We start from the raw sequence: 18,288 nt of genomic DNA, 5'->3' as shown, positions 1-18,288 counted from the left end.
GTTGTACTTCGTTCAGTTACGTATTGCTTTCAATATATGTAGGGATGGACACGTGTTCTGCTCTGGTTCTTTCTCACTCTCTTTGTACAGTCTTGATTATGTGGGTTTTTATGTGCGCCAAACTTGGTGCAAAACCACGCCCACGAGTAGCAAAAAAAGCCGCGCTGATTGGACAGCTTGTTCTGACGTAAGTAAGGAAGTAAACGCGACATTTTCGGGTTTGCTATATTGCTGGTATCAAAATAAGAAAAGGAACTCCTAGCGACATCAACAGACAACCAAGCGTTATTGATTTACCTCGCAGCCAGTGGACTGAAGACTGTCGACACTGCTGGAAATATTTTCAAGCTATTAGCTAGCAAGTTTACATTTGCAAGTAGCTAGCTAGCTAATCGAGTGTGCTGCTGTGCTGAGACGGACAACCATCATCAACGGTATTGCTAACGAACGTTAACCTAAACTAAAAAAGCTTCCCCGTTGTCACGTGCGCTACCGTCGCTGCTCCAATATGCCTCGCGAGTGCGCTGTTAAAATGTGCGGCAACAAGCAAAAGACTTGGTCGGCTCTAATGTTTCACCGACTTCCACTGAGTCATCCGGACCGATTGAAGCTATGGCTGATTGCTCTGAACAAAGATGCTAATACCGCGACCGATGACCTCAGAAAGTTACTCGTTTGCTCTGAACATTTTCTACCGGGGGACTATTACGAGAAGCTGGGACAGGACAGACACAGCAGGATGAGAATCATGAAAAGTTTCCTGAAGGATACAGCGGTGCCGTCGGTGGCCGTTCACACGCCAGGACAACGTGGAATAATGTCGGTAAGTGTAATCTAACGATATCTGACTGATTGAACAGGGTTATTATTTGTTCCTTGATAAAATGACAAAACGAGGGCGTAGATGCTTGGAACTACCAATGTAAGCTAGCTATCAATCACTGGGTGGGGGTCGCATTGTATTATGGGTAGCGTAGTTTTAGTAAAATATGTTCTGTTGACATTTCATAGGGCTGTCACTGTACTGGTGAATAACCTTCTCAGAGTGAGCACACAAGTGCAACACCCACATTTTTTAGCCAAGTACAACACACACACTTTAGCCAAGTACAACACAATGTCTAAGTTAACTTTGTGCCATTTTCTTGGTGCCTTTTATTCATTGTCTTGGGTGAGATACATAATAACATGTCCACATGCGATATAACGGAACCGTGACTTGACTGTATAGTGTTTAGCTTGCCTTGTATTAGACGACAGCATGCAGTTGTTATAGGAAGAATCTCAATTGCATTTCCTTGACTCCTTGTCGTCGCTCTCTCTCTCCCTTCTCGAAAACCAAACCCATTGGATGAGGTCGGAGGGGCGGGACCTCTCAACGTCACATCCAATGGTGTTTGAGAAGGCGAGAGAGGACGCTAGGAATCGAGGAAATGCAATTGAGGTTCTCCCATGGTCTTGTTCAAAGCCCAAATATGATGTCATGCCTACGCGTGTTCTCTCTTTTGTTTATTTAAAAAATGAATAGCGGCATTTCCTGGTGCCTGTGCCTTTTTCATTCTCACCCAGGTTGAGACGGGAGATGTACCTCCAGGGACTGACTCCCTGTCTGCTGGAGGGGCATCTGGTCCCACCCCACAACGTGGAGGGTCAGGTGTTGCTACGGCGGGGTTCCTCTCCCACCGGGGTCTGCAGCTGACAGAGCCTGCTTCAACCTCTGGGGCGTACGTGGCTCTGGCTCCCACGTGTTCACTTAGTAAGGTAATGTAGTTATTATCATGGGGTTCTACTGGCTGTACACTTAGTAAGGTAATGTAGTTATTATCATGGGGCTCTACTGGCTGTACACTTAGTAAGGTAATGTAGTTATTATCATGGGGCTCTACTGGCTGTACACTTAGTAAGGTAATGTAGTTATTATCATGGGGCTCTACTAGCTGTACAGTTAGTAAGGTAATGATGTTATTATCATGGGGCTCTACTAGCTGTACACTTAGTAAGGTAATGCAGTTATTATCATGGGGTTCTACTGGCTGTACACTTAGTAAGGTAATGTAGTCATTATCATGGGGCTCTACTAGCTCTACACTTAGTAAGGTAATGTAGTCATTATCATGGGGCTCTACTAGCTGTACACTTAGTAAGGTAATGTAGTCATTATCATGGGGCTCTACTGGCTCTACACTTAGTAAGGTAATGTTGTTATTATCATGGGGCTCTACACTTAGTAAGGTAATGCTGTTATTATCATGGGGCTGTACTAGCTGTACAGTTAGTAAGGTAATGCTGTTATTATCATGGGGCTCTACACTTAGTAAGGTAATGTAGTTATTATCATGGGGCTCTACTAGCTGTACAGTTAGTAAGGTAATGCTGTTATTATCATGGGGCTCTACTAGCTGTACACTTAGTAAGGTAATGTAGTTATTATCATGGGGCTCTACTGGCTCTACACTTAGTAAGGTAATGTTGTCATTATCATGGGGCTCTACTAGCTGTACACTTAGTAAGGTAATGCTGTTATTATCATGGGGCTCTACACTTAGTAAGGTAATGTTGTCATTATCATGGGGCTCTACTAGCTGTACACTTAGTAAGGTAATGCTGTTATTATCATGGGGCTCTACACTTAGTAAGGTAATGTTGTTATTATCATGGGGCTCTACACTTAGTAAGGTAATGTTGTTATTATCATGGGGCTCTACACTTAGTAAGGTAATGTAGTTATTATCATGGGGCTCTACTGGCTGTACACTTAGTAAGGTAATGTAGTTATTATCATGGGGCTCTACTGGCTCTACACTTAGTAAGGTAATGTTGTCATTATCATGGGGCTCTACTAGCTGTACACTTAGTAAGGTAATGCTGTTATTATCATGGGGCTCTACACTATCTCCTGTTACTGTAGTGAGACAGCTTGATGTACCAGGACACCCCCTGGACAGGACACTAGTCTATCTCCTGTTACTGTAGTGAGACAGCTTGATGTACCAGGACACCCCCTGGACAGGACACTAGTCTATCTCCTGTTACTGTAGTGAGACAGCTTGATGTACCAGGACACCCCCTGGACAGGACACTAGTCTATCTCCTGTTTCTGTAGTGCGACAGCTTGATGTACCAGGACACCCCCTGGACAGGACACTAGTCTATCTCAGGGTCTGATAGATAGCAGGTTATTGGTTGGGCTGACATTATGTTTCTGCAGGACCTCCCCTCTACGACGACAACGGGAGACGCATGCAGAAGGAAAAAAACAAAGACCAACGTTCTTGTGAGTATCTGTCTGACACTTCCTGTTCCTTCTGCTGATACGTCTTGACCTGTTGGTCCAGACTCATCCTGTTGGTCCAGACTCAATCTGTTGGTCCAGACTCATCCTGTTGGTCCAGACTCATCCTGTTGGTCCAGACTCATCCTGTTGGTCCAGACTCAATCTGTTGGTCCAGACTCGTCATGTTGGTCCAGACTCATCCTGTTGGTCCAGACTCAATCTGTTGGTCCAGACTCAATCTGTTGGTCCAGACTCATCATGTTGGTCCAGACTCAATCTGTTGGTCCAGACTCATCATGTTGGTCCAGACTCAATCTGTTGGTCCAGACTCAATCTGTTGGTCCAGACTCAATCTGTTGGTCCAGACTCATCATGTTGGTCCAGACTCATCCTGTTGGTCCAGACTCAATCTGTTGGTCCAGACTCAATCTGTTGGTCCAGACTCAATCTGTTGGTCCAGACTCAATCTGTTGGTCCGGACTCGTCCTGTTGGTCCGGACTCGTCCTGTTGGTCCGGACTCGTCCTGTTGGTCCGGACTCGTCCTGTTGGTCCGGACTCGTCCTGTTGGTCCGGACTCGTCCTGTTGGTCCGGACTCAATCTGTTGGTCCGGACTCAATCTGTTGGTCCGGACTCAATCTGTTGGTCCGGACTCAATCTGTTGGTCCGGACTCAATCTGTTGGTCCGGACTCAATCTGTTGGTCCGGACTCAATCTGTTGGTCCGGACTCAATCTGTTGGTCCGGACTCAATCTGTTGGTCCGGACTCAATCTGTTGGTCCGGACTCATCATGTTGGTCCGGACTCATCATGTTGGTCCAGACTCATCATGTTGGTCCAGACTCATCATGTTGGTCCAGACTCAATCTGTTGGTCCAGACTCAATCTGTTGGTCCAGACTCAATCTGTTGGTCCAGACTCAATCTGTTGGTCCAGACTCAATCTGTTGGTCCAGACTCAATCTGTTGGTCCAGACTCAATCTGTTGGTCCAGACTCAATCTGTTGGTCCAGACTCATCCTGTTGGTCCAGACTCAATCTGTTGGTCCAGATTCATCATGTTGGTCCAGACTCAATCTGTTGGTCCAGACTCATCCTGTTGGTCCAGACTCATCCTGTTGGTCCAGACTCATCCTGTTGGTCCAGACTCATCCTGTTGGTCCAGACTCATCCTGTTGGTCCAGACTCATCCTGTTGGTCCAGACTCAATCTGTTGGTCCAGACTCAATCTGTTGGTCCAGACTCATCATGTTGGTCCAGACTCAATCTGTTGGTCCAGACTCAATCTGTTGGTCCAGACTCATCATGTTGGTCCAGACTCATCATGTTGGTCCAGACTCATCATGTTGGTCCAGACTCAATCTGTTGGTCCAGACTCAATCTGTTGGTCCAGACTCAATCTGTTGGTCCAGACTCAATCTGTTGGTCCAGACTCAATCTGTTGGTCCAGACTCAATCTGTTGGTCCAGACTCATCCTGTTGGTCCAGACTCATCCTGTTGGTCCAGACTCAATCTGTTGGTCCAGACTCATCCTGTTGGTCCAGACTCAATCTGTTGGTCCAGACTCATCCTGTTGGTCCAGACTCATCCTGTTGGTCCAGACTCATCCTGTTGGTCCAGACTCATCCTGTTGGTCCAGACTCATCCTGTTGGTCCAGACTCAATCTGTTGGTCCAGACTCATCCTGTTGGTCCAGACTCATCCTGTTGGTCCAGACTCATCCTGTTGGTCCAGACTCATCCTGTTGGTCCAGACTCAATCTGTTGGTCCAGACTCAATCTGTTGGTCCAGACTCATCCTGTTGGTCCAGACTCATCCTGTTGGTCCAGACTCATCCTGTTGGTCCAGACTCATCCTGTTGGTCCAGACTCATCCTGTTGGTCCAGACTCATCCTGTTGGTCCAGACTCAATCTGTTGGTCCAGACTCAATCTGTTGGTCCAGACTCATCATGTTGGTCCAGACTCATCATGTTGGTCCAGACTCATCATGTTGGTCCTGACTCAATCTGTTGGTCCAGACTCAATCTGTTGGTCCAGACTCAATCATGTTGGTCCAGACTCATCCTGTTGGTCCATACTCAATCTGTTGGTCCGGACTCATCCTGTTGGTCCGGACTCATCATGTTGGTCCGGACTCATCATGTTGGTCCGGACTCAATCTGTTGGTCCGGACTCAATCTGTTGGTCCAGACTCATCCTGTTGGTCCAGACTCAATCTGTTGGTCCAGACTCAATCTGTTGGTCCAGACTCAATCTGTTGGTCCAGACTCAATCTGTTGGTCCAGACTCAATCTGTTGGTCCAGACTCAATCTGTTGGTCCAGACTCAATCTGTTGGTCCAGACTCATCATGTTGGTCCAGACTCATCATGTTGGTCCAGACTCAATCTGTTGGTCCAGACTCAATCTGTTGGTCCAGACTCAATCTGTTGGTCCAGACTCATCCTGTTGGTCCAGACTCATCCTGTTGGTCCAGACTCAATCTGTTGGTCCAGACTCATCATGTTGGTCCAGACTCATCCTGTTGGTCCAGACTCATCCTGTTGGTCCAGACTCATCCTGTTGGTCCAGACTCATCCTGTTGGTCCAGACTCATCCTGTTGGTCCAGACTCATCCTGTTGGTCCAGACTCATCCTGTTGGTCCAGACTCATCCTGTTGGTCCAGACTCATCCTGTTGGTCCAGACTCATCCTGTTGGTCCAGACTCATCCTGTTGGTCCAGACTCAATCTGTTGGTCCAGACTCATCATGTTGGTCCAGACTCATCCTGTTGGTCCAGACTCATCCTGTTGGTCCAGACTCATCCTGTTGGTCCAGACTCATCCTGTTGGTCCAGACTCAATCTGTTGGTCCAGACTCAATCTGTTGGTCCAGACTCATCCTGTTGGTCCAGACTCAATCTGTTGGTCCAGACTCAATCTGTTGGTCCAGACTCAATCTGTTGGTCCAGACTCAATCTGTTGGTCCAGACTCAATCTGTTGGTCCAGACTCAATCTGTTGGTCCAGACTCAATCTGTTGGTCCAGACTCAATCTGTTGGTCCAGACTCAATCTGTTGGTCCAGACTCATCATGTTGGTCCAGACTCAATCTGTTGGTCCAGACTCAATCTGTTGGTCCAGACTCATCATGTTGGTCCAGACTCAATCTGTTGGTCCAGACTCAATCTGTTGGTCCAGACTCAATCTGTTGGTCCAGACTCATCCTGTTGGTCCAGACTCAATCTGTTGGTCCAGACTCAATCTGTTGGTCCAGACTCAATCTGTTGGTCCAGACTCATCATGTTGGTCCAGACTCATCATGTTGGTCCAGACTCATCCTGTTGGTCCAGACTCATCCTGTTGGTCCAGACTCATCCGGTTGGTCCAGACTCATCCTGTTGGTCCAGACTCATCCTGTTGGTCCAGACTCATCCTGTTGGTCCAGACTCATCCTGTTGGTCCAGACTCATCCTGTTGGTCCAGACTCATCCTGTTGGTCCAGACTCAATCTGTTGGTCCAGACTCATCCTGTTGGTCCAGACTCAATCTGTTGGTCCAGACTCATCATGTTGGTCCAGACTCATCATGTTGGTCCAGACTCATCCTGTTGGTCCAGACTCATCCTGTTGGTCCAGACTCATCCTGTTGGTCCAGACTCAATCTGTTGGTCCAGACTCAATCTGTTGGTCCAGACTCATCCTGTTGGTCCAGACTCAATCTGTTGGTCCAGACTCAATCTGTTGGTCCAGACTCAATCTGTTGGTCCAGACTCAATCTGTTGGTCCAGACTCAATCTGTTGGTCCAGACTCAATCTGTTGGTCCAGACTCATCATGTTGGTCCAGACTCAATCTGTTGGTCCAGACTCAATCTGTTGGTCCAGACTCATCATGTTGGTCCAGACTCAATCTGTTGGTCCAGACTCAATCTGTTGGTCCAGACTCATCCTGTTGGTCCAGACTCAATCTGTTGGTCCAGACTCAATCTGTTGGTCCAGACTCAATCTGTTGGTCCAGACTCAATCTGTTGGTCCAGACTCAATCTGTTGGTCCAGACTCAATCTGTTGGTCCAGACTCATCATGTTGGTCCAGACTCAATCTGTTGGTCCAGACTCAATCTGTTGGTCCAGACTCATCATGTTGGTCCAGACTCAATCTGTTGGTCCAGACTCAATCTGTTGGTCCAGACTCAATCTGTTGGTCCAGACTCAATCTGTTGGTCCAGACTCATCCTGTTGGTCCAGACTCATCCTGTTGGTCCAGACTCAATCTGTTGGTCCAGACTCATCCTGTTGGTCCAGACTCATCCTGTTGGTCCAGACTCATCCTGTTGGTCCAGACTCATCCTGTTGGTCCAGACTCATCCTGTTGGTCCAGACTCAATCTGTTGGTCCAGACTCATCATGTTGGTCCAGACTCATCATGTTGGTCCAGACTCATCCTGTTGGTCCAGACTCATCCTGTTGGTCCAGACTCATCCTGTTGGTCCAGACTCATCCTGTTGGTCCAGACTCATCCTGTTGGTCCAGACTCAATCTGTTGGTCCAGACTCAATCTGTTGGTCCAGACTCAATCTGTTGGTCCAGACTCATCCTGTTGGTCCAGACTCATCCTGTTGGTCCAGACTCAATCTGTTGGTCCAGACTCAATCTGTTGGTCCAGACTCAATCTGTTGGTCCAGACTCAATCTGTTGGTCCAGACTCAATCTGTTGGTCCAGACTCATCATGTTGGTCCAGACTCAATCTGTTGGTCCAGACTCAATCTGTTGGTCCAGACTCATCATGTTGGTCCAGACTCAATCTGTTGGTCCAGACTCAATCTGTTGGTCCAGACTCAATCTGTTGGTCCAGACTCATCCTGTTGGTCCAGACTCATCCTGTTGGTCCAGACTCAATCTGTTGGTCCAGACTCATCCTGTTGGTCCAGACTCATCCTGTTGGTCCAGACTCATCCTGTTGGTCCAGACTCATCCTGTTGGTCCAGACTCATCCTGTTGGTCCAGACTCATCCTGTTGGTCCAGACTCAATCTGTTGGTCCAGACTCAATCTGTTGGTCCAGACTCATCATGTTGGTCCAGACTCATCCTGTTGGTCCAGACTCATCCTGTTGGTCCAGACTCATCCTGTTGGTCCAGACTCAATCTGTTGGTCCAGACTCATCCTGTTGGTCCAGACTCAATCTTTTGGTCCAGACTCAATCATGTTGGTCCAGACTCATCCTGTTGGTCCAGACTCATCCTGTTGGTCCAGACTCAATCTGTTGGTCCAGACTCATCCTGTTGGTCCATACTCAATCTGTTGGTCCGGACTCATCCTGTTGGTCCGGACTCAATCATGTCGGGTCCGGACTCAATCATGTCGGGTCCGGACTCAATCATGTCGGGTCCGGACTCAATCATGTCGGGTCCGGACTCAATCATGTCGGGTCCGGACTCAATCATGTCGGGTCCGGACTCAATCATGTCGGGTCCGGACTCAATCATGTCGGGTCCGGACTCAATCATGTCGGGTCCGGACTCAATCATGTCGGGTCCGGACTCAATCATGTCGGGTCCGGACTCAATCATGTCGGGTCCGGACTCATCATGTCGGGTCCGGACTCATCCTGTCGGGTCCGGACTCATCCTGTCGGGTCCGGACTCATCCTGTCGGGTCCGGACTCATCCTGTCGGGTCCGGACTCATCCTGTCGGGTCCGGACTCAATCTGTCGGGTCCGGACTCAATCTGTCGGGTCCGGACTCAATCTGTCGGGTCCGGACTCAATCTGTCGGGTCCGGACTCAATCTGTCGGGTCCGGACTCATCATGTTGGTCCGGACTCAATCTGTTGGAGCGGACTCAATCTGTTGGAGCGGACTCAATCTGTTGGTCCGGACTCGTCATGTTGGTCCGGACTCGATCTGTTGGAACGGACTCGTCATGTTGGTCCGGGCTCGTCATGTTGGTCCGGGCTCGTCATGTTGGTCCGGGCTCGTCATGTTGGTCCGGGCTCGTCATGTTGGTCCGGGCTCGTCATGTTGGTCCGGGCTCGTCATGTTGGTCCGGGCTCGTCATGTTGGTCCGGGCTCGTCATGTTGGTCCGGGCTCGTCATGTTGGTCCGGGCTCGTCATGTTGGTCCGGGCTCGTCATGTTGGTCCGGGCTCGTCATGTTGGTCCGGGCTCGTCATGTTGGTCCGGGCTCATCCTGTTGGTCCGGACTCATCCTGTTGGTCCAGACTCATCCTGTTGGTCCAGACTCATCCTGTTGGTCCAGACTCATCCTGTTGGTCCAGACTCATCATGTTGGTCCGGACCCAAACTGATAGAAATGGTCCGATTCATTTTTCTGGAGGTGGAGAAACAGCTGGTTAGGTGAGGTGCTGTCTAGCAGAGCAGAACACTTCAACAGGAACAGCTGGTTAGGTGAGGTGCTGTCGAGCAGAGCACAACACTTCAACAGGAACAGCTGGTTCGGTGAGGTGCTGTCTAGCAGAACACTTCAACAGGAACAGCTGGTTAGGTGAAGTGCTGTCTAGCAGAACACTTCAACAGGAACAGCTGGTTAGGTGAGGTGCTGTCTAGCAGAGCAGAACACTTCAACAATAACAGCCTGTTAGGTGAGGTGCTGTCTAGCAGAAAACACTTCAACAGGAACAGCTGGTTAGGTGAGGTGCTGTTGAGTAGAACACTTCAACAGGAACAGCTGGTTCGGTGAGGTGCTGTCTAGCAGAGCAGAACACTTCAACGGGAACAGCTGGTTCGGTGAGGTGCTGTCTAGCAGAGCAGAACACTTCAACGGGAACAGCTGGTTCGGTGAGGTGCTGTCTAGCAGAACACTTCAACAGGAACAGCTGGTTAGGTGAGGTGCTGTTGAGTAGAACACTTCAACAGGAACAGCTGGTTCGGTGAGGTGCTGTCTAGCAGAGCAGAACACTTCAACGGGAACAGCTGGTTCGGTGAGGTGCTGTCTAGCAGAACACTTCAACGGGAACAGCTGGTTCGGTGAGGTGCTGTCTAGCAGAACACTTCAACGGGAACAGCTGGTTCGGTGAGGTGCTGTCTAGCAGAACACTTCAACGGGAACAGCTGGTTCGGTGAGGTGCTGTCTAGCAGAACACTTCAACGGGAACAGCTGGTTCGGTGAGGTGCTGTCTAGCAGAACACTTCAACAGGAACAGCTGGTTCGGTGAGGTGCTGTCTAGCAGAGCAGAACACTTCAACAGGAACAGCTGGTTAGGTGAGGTGCTGTCTAGCAGAAAACACTTCAACAGGAACAGCTGATTCGGTGAGGTGCTGTCTAGCAGAAAACACTTCAACAGGAACAGCTGGTTAGGTGAGGTGCTGTCTAGCAGAGCAGAAAACACTTCAACAGGAACAGCTGGTTAGGTGAGGTGCTGTCTAGCAGAGCAGAAAACACTTCAACAGGAACAGCTGGTTCGGTGAGGTGCTGTCTAGCAGAGCAGAAAACACTTCAACAGGAACAGCTGGTTAGGTGAGGTGCTGTCTAGCAGAACACTTCAACAGGAACAGCTGGTTAGGTGAGGTGCTGTCTAGCAGAACACTTCAACAGGAACAGCTGGTTAGGTGAGGTGCTGTCTAGCAGAACACTTCAACAGGAACAGCTGGTTAGGTGAGGTGCTGTCTAGCAGAGCAGAACACTTCAACAGGAACAGCTGGTTAGGTGAGGTGCTGTCTAGCAGAACACTTCAACAGGAACAGCTGGTTAGGTGAGGTGCTGTCTAGCAGAACACTTCAACAGGAACAGCTGGTTAGGTGATGTGCTGTCTAGCAGAACACTTCAACAGGAACAGCTGGTTTGGTGAGGTGCTGTCTAGCAGAACACTTCAACAGGAACAGCTGGTTAGGTGAGGTGCTGTCTAGCAGAACACTTCAACAGGAACAGCTGGTTAGGTGATGTGCTGTCTAGCAGAACACTTCAACAGGAACAGCTGGTTTGGTGAGGTGCTGTCTATCAGAACACTTCAACAGGAACAGCTGGTTAGGTGAGGTGCTGTCTAGCAGAACACTTCAACAGGAACAGCTGGTTAGGTGATGTGCTGTCTAGCAGAACACTTCAACAGGAACAGCTGGTTTGGTGAGGTGCTGTCTAGCAGAACACTTCAACAGGAACAGCTGGTTTGGTGAGGTGCTGTCTAGCAGAACACTTCAACAGGAACAGCTGGTTCGGTGAGGTGCTGTCTAGCAGAACACTTCAACGGGAACAGCTGGTTAGGTGAGGTGCTGTCTAGCAGAACACTTCAACGGGAACAGCTGGTTAGGTGAGGTGCTGTCTAGCAGAACACTTCAACGGGAACAGCTGGTTCGGTGAGGTGCTGTCTAGCAGAACACTTCAACAGGAACAGCTGGTTCGGTGAGGTGCTGTCTAGCAGAACACTTCAACGGGAACAGCTGGTTCGGTGAGGTGCTGTCTAGCAGAACACTTCAACGGGAACAGCTGGTTAGGTGAGGTGCTGTCTAGCAGAACACTTCAACGGGAACAGCTGGTTCGGTGAGGTGCTGTCTAGCAGAACACTTCAACAGGAACAGCTGGTTCGGTGAGGTGCTGTCTAGCAGAACACTTCAACAGGAACAGCTGGTTAGGTGAGGTGCTGTCTAGCAGAGCAGAACACTTCAACAATAACAGCCTGTTAGGTGAGGTGCTGTCTAGCAGAGCAGAACACTTCAACAGGAACAGCTGGTTAGGTGAGGTGCTGTCTAGCAGAAAACACTTCAACAGGAACAGCTGGTTAGGTGAGGTGCTGTCTAGCAGAAAACACTTCAACAGGAACAGCTGGTTAGGTGAGGTGCTGTCTAGCAGAACACTTCAACGGGAACAGCTGGTTCGGTGAGGTGCTGTCTAGCAGAACACTTCAACAGGAACAGCTGGTTCGGTGAGGTGCTGTCTAGCAGAACACTTCAACAGGAACAGCTGGTTAGGTGAGGTGCTGTCTAGCAGAACACTTCAACAGGAACAGCTGGTTAGGTGAGGTGCTGTCTAGCAGAACACTTCAACAGGAACAGCTGGTTTGGTGAGGTGCTGTCTAACAGAACACTTCAACAGGAACAGCTGGTTAGGTGAGGTGCTGTCTAGCAGAATACTTCAACAGGAACAGCTGGTTAGGTGAGGTGCTGTCTAGCAGAGCAGAACACTTCAACAGGAACAGCTGGTTAGGTGAGGTGCTGTCTAGCAGAGCAGAACACTTCAACAGGAACAGCTGGTTAGGTGAGGTGCTGTCTAGCAGAACACTTCAACAGGAACAGCTGGTTAGGTGAGGTGCTGTCTAGCAGAACACTTCAACAGGAACAGCTGGTTAGGTGAGGTGCTGTCTAGCAGAACACTTCAACAGGAACAGCTGGTTCGGTGAGGTGCTGTCTAGCAGAGCAGAAAACACTTCAACAGGAACAGCTGGTTCGGTGAGGTGCTGTCTAGCAGAGCAGAAAACACTTCAACAGGAACAGCTGGTTAGGTGAGGTGCTGTCTAGCAGAGCAGAACACTTCAACAGGAACAGCTGGTTCGGTGAGGTGCTGTCTAGCAGAGCAGAAAACACAAGTCGCCCAACGTTTCCACAGCCAGCTGTCTATCAGAATGCAGTTTTTTGTACAAATTCTTCTTTTAACATGTTTATTTTTTCTGTCGTTCAGGTGACGCGCAGGAAGAAAGGTCAAGTGGACGCAGCCGTTAAGAAGAGTTCAGTGAAGGACTGTACCAGTATGAGCTCTGCTGCTGGTTCCACCCCCAGGCCCTCCGCCTCCAGCCTCTCCACCTCCAGCCTCTCCACCTCCAGCCTCTCCGCCTCCAGCCCTTCCACCTCCAGCCTCTCCACCTCCAGCCTCTCCAGCCTCTCCAGCCTCTCCACCTCCAGCCCCTCCTCATCCAGCTCTGACAGTAGGGTGTCGTCAGGAGAACCGGACGGAGGACGGAGCGAAAGGAAATGGATCGTGAACGAGTCGAAGCTCAAGGAGCTTTTCCAGACGTGTCACCAGTGCGGCGCTGCGTTGCGTAATCGGACAATAACCGCGTTGGGCTACAGCCAAATCAAAGTGACCTGGACGTGTCCCGGGGAGCACAGGGGAGAGTGGCAGTCGTGTCCCGACGCTTTCGGTATTGGTCACTACCTGCAGACGGTTGGGTACAGGGCGTTGCTGGACTCCATGAATGGTCCGTTTGTATGTCACGACTAAGTATCTACTACAGGGCGTATTATCTAGCAAATACCAGGGTCGTAGTAGTCTCCTATTGCCAGGCTGGTGACTGCTGCCCGGCTGGTGACTGCTGCCGGGCTGGTGACTGCTGCCCGGCTGGTGACTGCTGCCAGGCTGGTGACTGCTGCCAGGCTGGTGACTGCTGCCAGGCTGGTGACTGCTGCCAGTCTGCGGAGCAAAACACAATGGAAACTTTGCAGTACTTCTCTATGGCTGTACTGGGTTAAGGGGTACTTCTCTATGGCTGTACTGGGTTAAGGGGTACTTCTCTATGGCTGTACTGGGTTGAGGGGTACTTCTCTATGGCTGTACTGGGTTAAGGGGTACCTCTCTATGGCTGTACTGGGTTGAGGGGTACTTCTCTATGGCTGTACTGGGTTAAGGGGTACTTCTCTATGGCTGTACTGGGTTAAGGGGTACTTCTCTATGGCTGTACTGGGTTAAGGGGTACTTCTCTATGGCTGTACTGGGTTAAGGGGTACTTCTCTATGGCTGTACTGGGTTAAGGGGTACCTCTCTATGGCTGTACTGGGTTAAGGGGTACTTCTCTATGGCTGTACTGGGTTAAGGGGTACCTCTCTATGGCTGTACTGGGTTAAGGGGTACTTCTCTATGGCTATACTGGGTTAAGGGGTACTTCTCTATGGCTGTACTGGGTTAAGGGGTACTTCTCTATGGCTGTACTGGGTTAAGGGGTACTTCTCTATGGCTGTACTGGGTTAAGGGGTACTTCTCTATGGCTGTACTGGGTTGAGGGGTACTTCTCTATGGCCGTACCGGGTTGAGGTGTACCTCTCTATGGCTGTACTGGGTTGAGGAGTACCTCTCTATGGCTGTACTGGGTTGAGGGGTACTTCTCTATGGCTGTACTGGGTTGAGGGGTACCTCTCTATGGCTGTACTGGGTTGAGGGGTACTTCTCTATGGCTGTACTGGGTTGAGGGGTACTTCTCTATGGCTGTACTGGGTTAAGGGGTACTTCTCTATGGCTGTACTGGGTTGAGGGGTACCTCTCTGGCTGTACTGGGTTGAGGAGTACCTCTCTATGGCTGTACTGGGTTGAGGGGTACGTCTCTATGGCTGTACTGGGTTAAGGGGTACTTCTCTGGCTGTACTGGGTTAAGGGGTACTTCTCTATGGCTGTACTGGGTTAAGGGGTACTTCTCTATGGCTGTACTGGGTTGAGGGGTACTTCTCTATGGCTGTACTGGGTTAAGGGGTACTTCTCTATGGCTGTACTGGGTTGAGGGGTACTTCTCTATGGCTGTACTGGGTTGAGGGGTACCTCTCTATGGCTGTACTGGGTTGAGGAGTACCTCTCTATGGCTGTACTGGGTTAAGGGGTACTTCTCTATGGCTGTACTGGGTTAAGGGGTACTTCTCTATGGCTGTACTGGGTTGAGGGGTACTTCTCTATGGCTGTACTGGGTTGAGGGGTACTTCTCTATGGCTGTACTGGGTTGAGGGGTACGTCTCTATGGCTGTACTGGGTTAAGGGGTACTTCTCTATGGCTGTACTGGGTTAAGGGGTACTTCTCTATGGCTGTACTGGGTTGAGGGGTACCTCTCTATGGCCGTACCGGGTTGAGGAGTACCTCTCTATGGCCGTACCGGGTTAAGGGGTACCTCTCTATGGCTGTACTGGGTTGAGGGGTACCTCTCTATGGCTGTACTGGGTTGAGGGGTACTTCTCTATGGCTGTACTGGGTTGAGGGGTACTTCTCTATGGCTGTACTGGGTTAAGGGGTACTTCTCTATGGCTGTACTGGGTTGAGGGGTACTTCTCTATGGCTGTACTGGGTTGAGGGGTACTTCTCTATGGCTGTACTGGGTTAAGGGGTACTTCTCTATGGCTGTACTGGGTTAAGGGGTACTTCTCTATGGCTGTACTGGGTTGAGGGGTACCTCTCTATGGCTGTACTGGGTTGAGGGGTACCTCTCTATGGCTGTACTGGGTTGAGGAGTACTAGTGTACTGTCAGATGACCTGAGGAGATGGTATGTTCCCTGCTGCTATCTGATTAATATCAGGTCCAACATTAAAATGTTACTGTCATTAATGAACACTGTGTCAGAGTTGTGTGTGTTGTAGAGGTCGACCGATTATGATTTTTTCAACGCCGATGATTGGAGGAACAAAAAGGCCGATACCGATTTAAAAAAATGTATTTGTTATTTATTTATTTGTAATAATGACAATTACAACAATACTGAATGCACAGTTATTTAAACTTAATATAATATATCAATAAAAATCAATTTAGCCTCAAATAAATAATGAAACATGTTCAATTTGTTTTAAATAATGCAAAAACAAAGTGTCGGAGAAGAAAGTAAAAGCGCAATATGTGCCATATAAGAAAGCTAACGTTTCAGTTCCTTGCTCAGAACATGAGAACATGTGAAAGCTGGTGGTTCCTTTTAACATGAGACTTCAATATTCCCAGGTAAGAAGTTTTAGGTTGTAGTTATTATAGTATTTATAGGACTATTTCTCTCTATACCATTTGTATTTCATTAACCTTTGACTATTGGATGTTCTTATAGGCACTTTAGCATTGCCAGTGTAACAGTATAGCTTCCATGCCTCTCCTCGCCCCTACCTGGGCTCGAACCAGGAACACATCGACAACAGCCACACTCGAAGCAGCGTTACTCATCACTCCACAAAAGCCGCGGCCCTTGCAGAGCAAGGGGAACAACTACCCCAAATCTCAGAGCGAGTGACATTTGAAACGGTATTAACACACACCCCGCTAACTAGCTAGCCATTTCACATCGGCTACACCAGCCATTAGGCTGGTAGGCTTGAAGTTATAAACAGCGCTGTGCTTGTGAAGAGCTGCTGGCAAAACGCACGAAAGTGCTGTTTGAATGAATGCTTACGAGCCTGCTGCTGCCTACCATCGGTCAGTCAGACTGGTCTATCAAATCATAGACTTAATTATAACATAATAACACAGAAATATGAGCCTTTGGTCATTAATATGGTCGAATCTGGGAACTATAATTTCGAAAACGTTTATTCTTTCCGTGAAATACGCAACCGTTCCGTATTTTATCTAACGGGTGGCAACCCTAAGTCTAAATATTGCTGTTACATTGCACAAACTTCAATGTTATCTCATAATTACGTAAAATTCTGGCAAATTAGTTCACAATGAGCCAGGCAGCCCAAACTGTTGCCTAATATACCCAGACTCTGCGTGCAATGAACGCAAGAGAATTGACACAATTTCACCTGGTTAATATTGCCGGCTAACCTGGATTTCTTTTAACTAAATATGCAGGTTTAAAAATATATACTTCTGTGTATTGGTTTTAAGAAAGGCGTTGGTGTTTATGGTGAGGTACAGTCCAACGATTCTGCTTTTTTCGCAAATGCGCTTTTGTTAAATCATCCCCCAGCGCTGCATCGATTATATGCAACACGCTAGATAAACTAGTAATATCATCAACCATGTGTAGTTAACTAGTGATTATGATTTTTTTTTTTTATAATGCTAGCTAGCAACTTACCTTGGCTTCTACTGCATTCGCGTAACAGGCAGGCTCCTTGTGGAGTGCAACGAGAGGCAGGTGGTTATAGCGTTGGACTAGTTAACTGTAAGGTTGCAAGATTGTATCCCCCGAGCTGACAAGGTGAGAATCTGTCGTTCTGCCCCTGAACAAGGCAGTTAACCGTCATTGGCTGTCATTGAAAATAAATACATATTTCCGATTGTTATGAAAACTTGAAATCTAATTAATTGACCATTCCGATTAATCGGTTGACTTCTAGTGTGATGTACAGTAGGCCAAATGGCACCCTATTCCCTACATAGTGAACTACTAGTGACCAGATCCCTATTCTATATATAGTGACCAGAGCCCTATTCCCTATATAGTGAACTACTAGTGATCAGAGCCCTATTCCCAATATAGTGAACTGCTAGTGACCAGGGCCCTATTCCCTATAGTGAACTACTAGTGACCAGAGCCCTATTCCCTATATAGTGAACTACGAGTGACCAGAGCCCTATTCCCTATATAGTGAACTACTAGTGACCAGAGCCCTATTCCCTATATAGTGAACTACTAGTGACCAGAGCCCTATTCCCTATATAGTGAACTACTAGTGATCAGAGCCCTATTCCCAATATAGTGAACTACTAGTGACCAGGGCCCTATTCCCTATATAGTGAACTACTAGTGACCAGAGCCCTATTCCCTATATAGTGAACTACTAGTGACCAGAGCCCTATTCCCTATATAGTGAACGACTTTAGACCAGAGCCCTATTCCCTATATAGTGAACTACTAGTGACCAGGGCCCTATTCCGTATATAGTGAACTACTAGTGACCAGGGCCCTATTCCCAATATAGTGAACTACTATAGACCAGAGCCATATTCCCTGTGTAGTGAACGACTAGTGACCAGAGCCCTATTCCCTATATAGTGAACTACTAGTGACCAGAGCCCTATTCCCTATATAGTGAACTACTAGTGACCAGAGCCCTATTCCGTATATAGTGAACTCCTAGTGACCAGAGCCCTATTCCCTATATAGTGCACTACTATAGACCAGAGCCCTATTCCCTATATAGTGAACTACTAGTGACCAGAGCCCTATTCCCTATATAGTGAACTACTAGTGACCAGAGCCCTATTCCCTATATAGTGAACTACTAGTGACCAGAGCCCTATTCCCTATATAGTGAACGACTTTAGACCAGAGCCCTATTCCCTATATAGTGAACTACTAGTGACCAGAGCCCTATTCCCTATATAGTGAACGACTTTAGACCAGAGCCCTATTCCCTATATAGTGAACGACCAGAGCCCTCTTCCCTATATAGTGAACTACTAG

At 48.5% G+C, this 18,288-nt stretch overlaps 1 protein-coding gene across 1 annotated transcript; it reads left to right on the top strand.

Annotated features, from left to right (window-relative positions):
• The first annotated feature begins 181 nt into the window (after nucleotides 1-181).
• On the top strand, nucleotides 182-15,702 carry zgc:158320 (uncharacterized protein LOC780837 homolog). The gene is made up of 4 exons (XM_064962115.1): nucleotides 182-823; nucleotides 1,570-1,761; nucleotides 3,209-3,274; nucleotides 12,879-15,702. The coding sequence occupies exons 1-4, from the start codon at nucleotides 509-511 to the stop codon at nucleotides 13,416-13,418; spliced, it is 1,113 nt and encodes a 370-aa protein (XP_064818187.1). The 5' UTR covers nucleotides 182-508; the 3' UTR covers nucleotides 13,419-15,702.
• Nucleotides 15,703-18,288: the final 2,586 nt, after the last annotated feature.

Source organism: Oncorhynchus masou, unplaced genomic scaffold (assembly GCF_036934945.1).
Source record: "Oncorhynchus masou masou isolate Uvic2021 unplaced genomic scaffold, UVic_Omas_1.1 unplaced_scaffold_4956, whole genome shotgun sequence".
NCBI lineage: Eukaryota > Metazoa > Chordata > Actinopteri > Salmoniformes > Salmonidae > Oncorhynchus > Oncorhynchus masou.
Note: the sequence above shows the minus strand (reverse complement) of the source record. Positions and strands in the feature narration are given on the sequence as shown.

Bases quoted from the DNA above. Each gene is read 5' to 3' on its own strand.
- zgc:158320 (XM_064962115.1), top strand. From the start codon at position 509: ATGCCTCGCGAGTGCGCTGTTAAAATGTGCGGCAACAAGCAAAAGACT. The intron at 824-1,569 runs GTAAGTGTAATC...ATTCTCACCCAG, and splicing joins GACAACGTGGAATAATGTCG to GTTGAGACGGGAGATGTACC. The intron at 3,275-12,878 runs GTGAGTATCTGT...TCTGTCGTTCAG, and splicing joins AAACAAAGACCAACGTTCTT to GTGACGCGCAGGAAGAAAGG.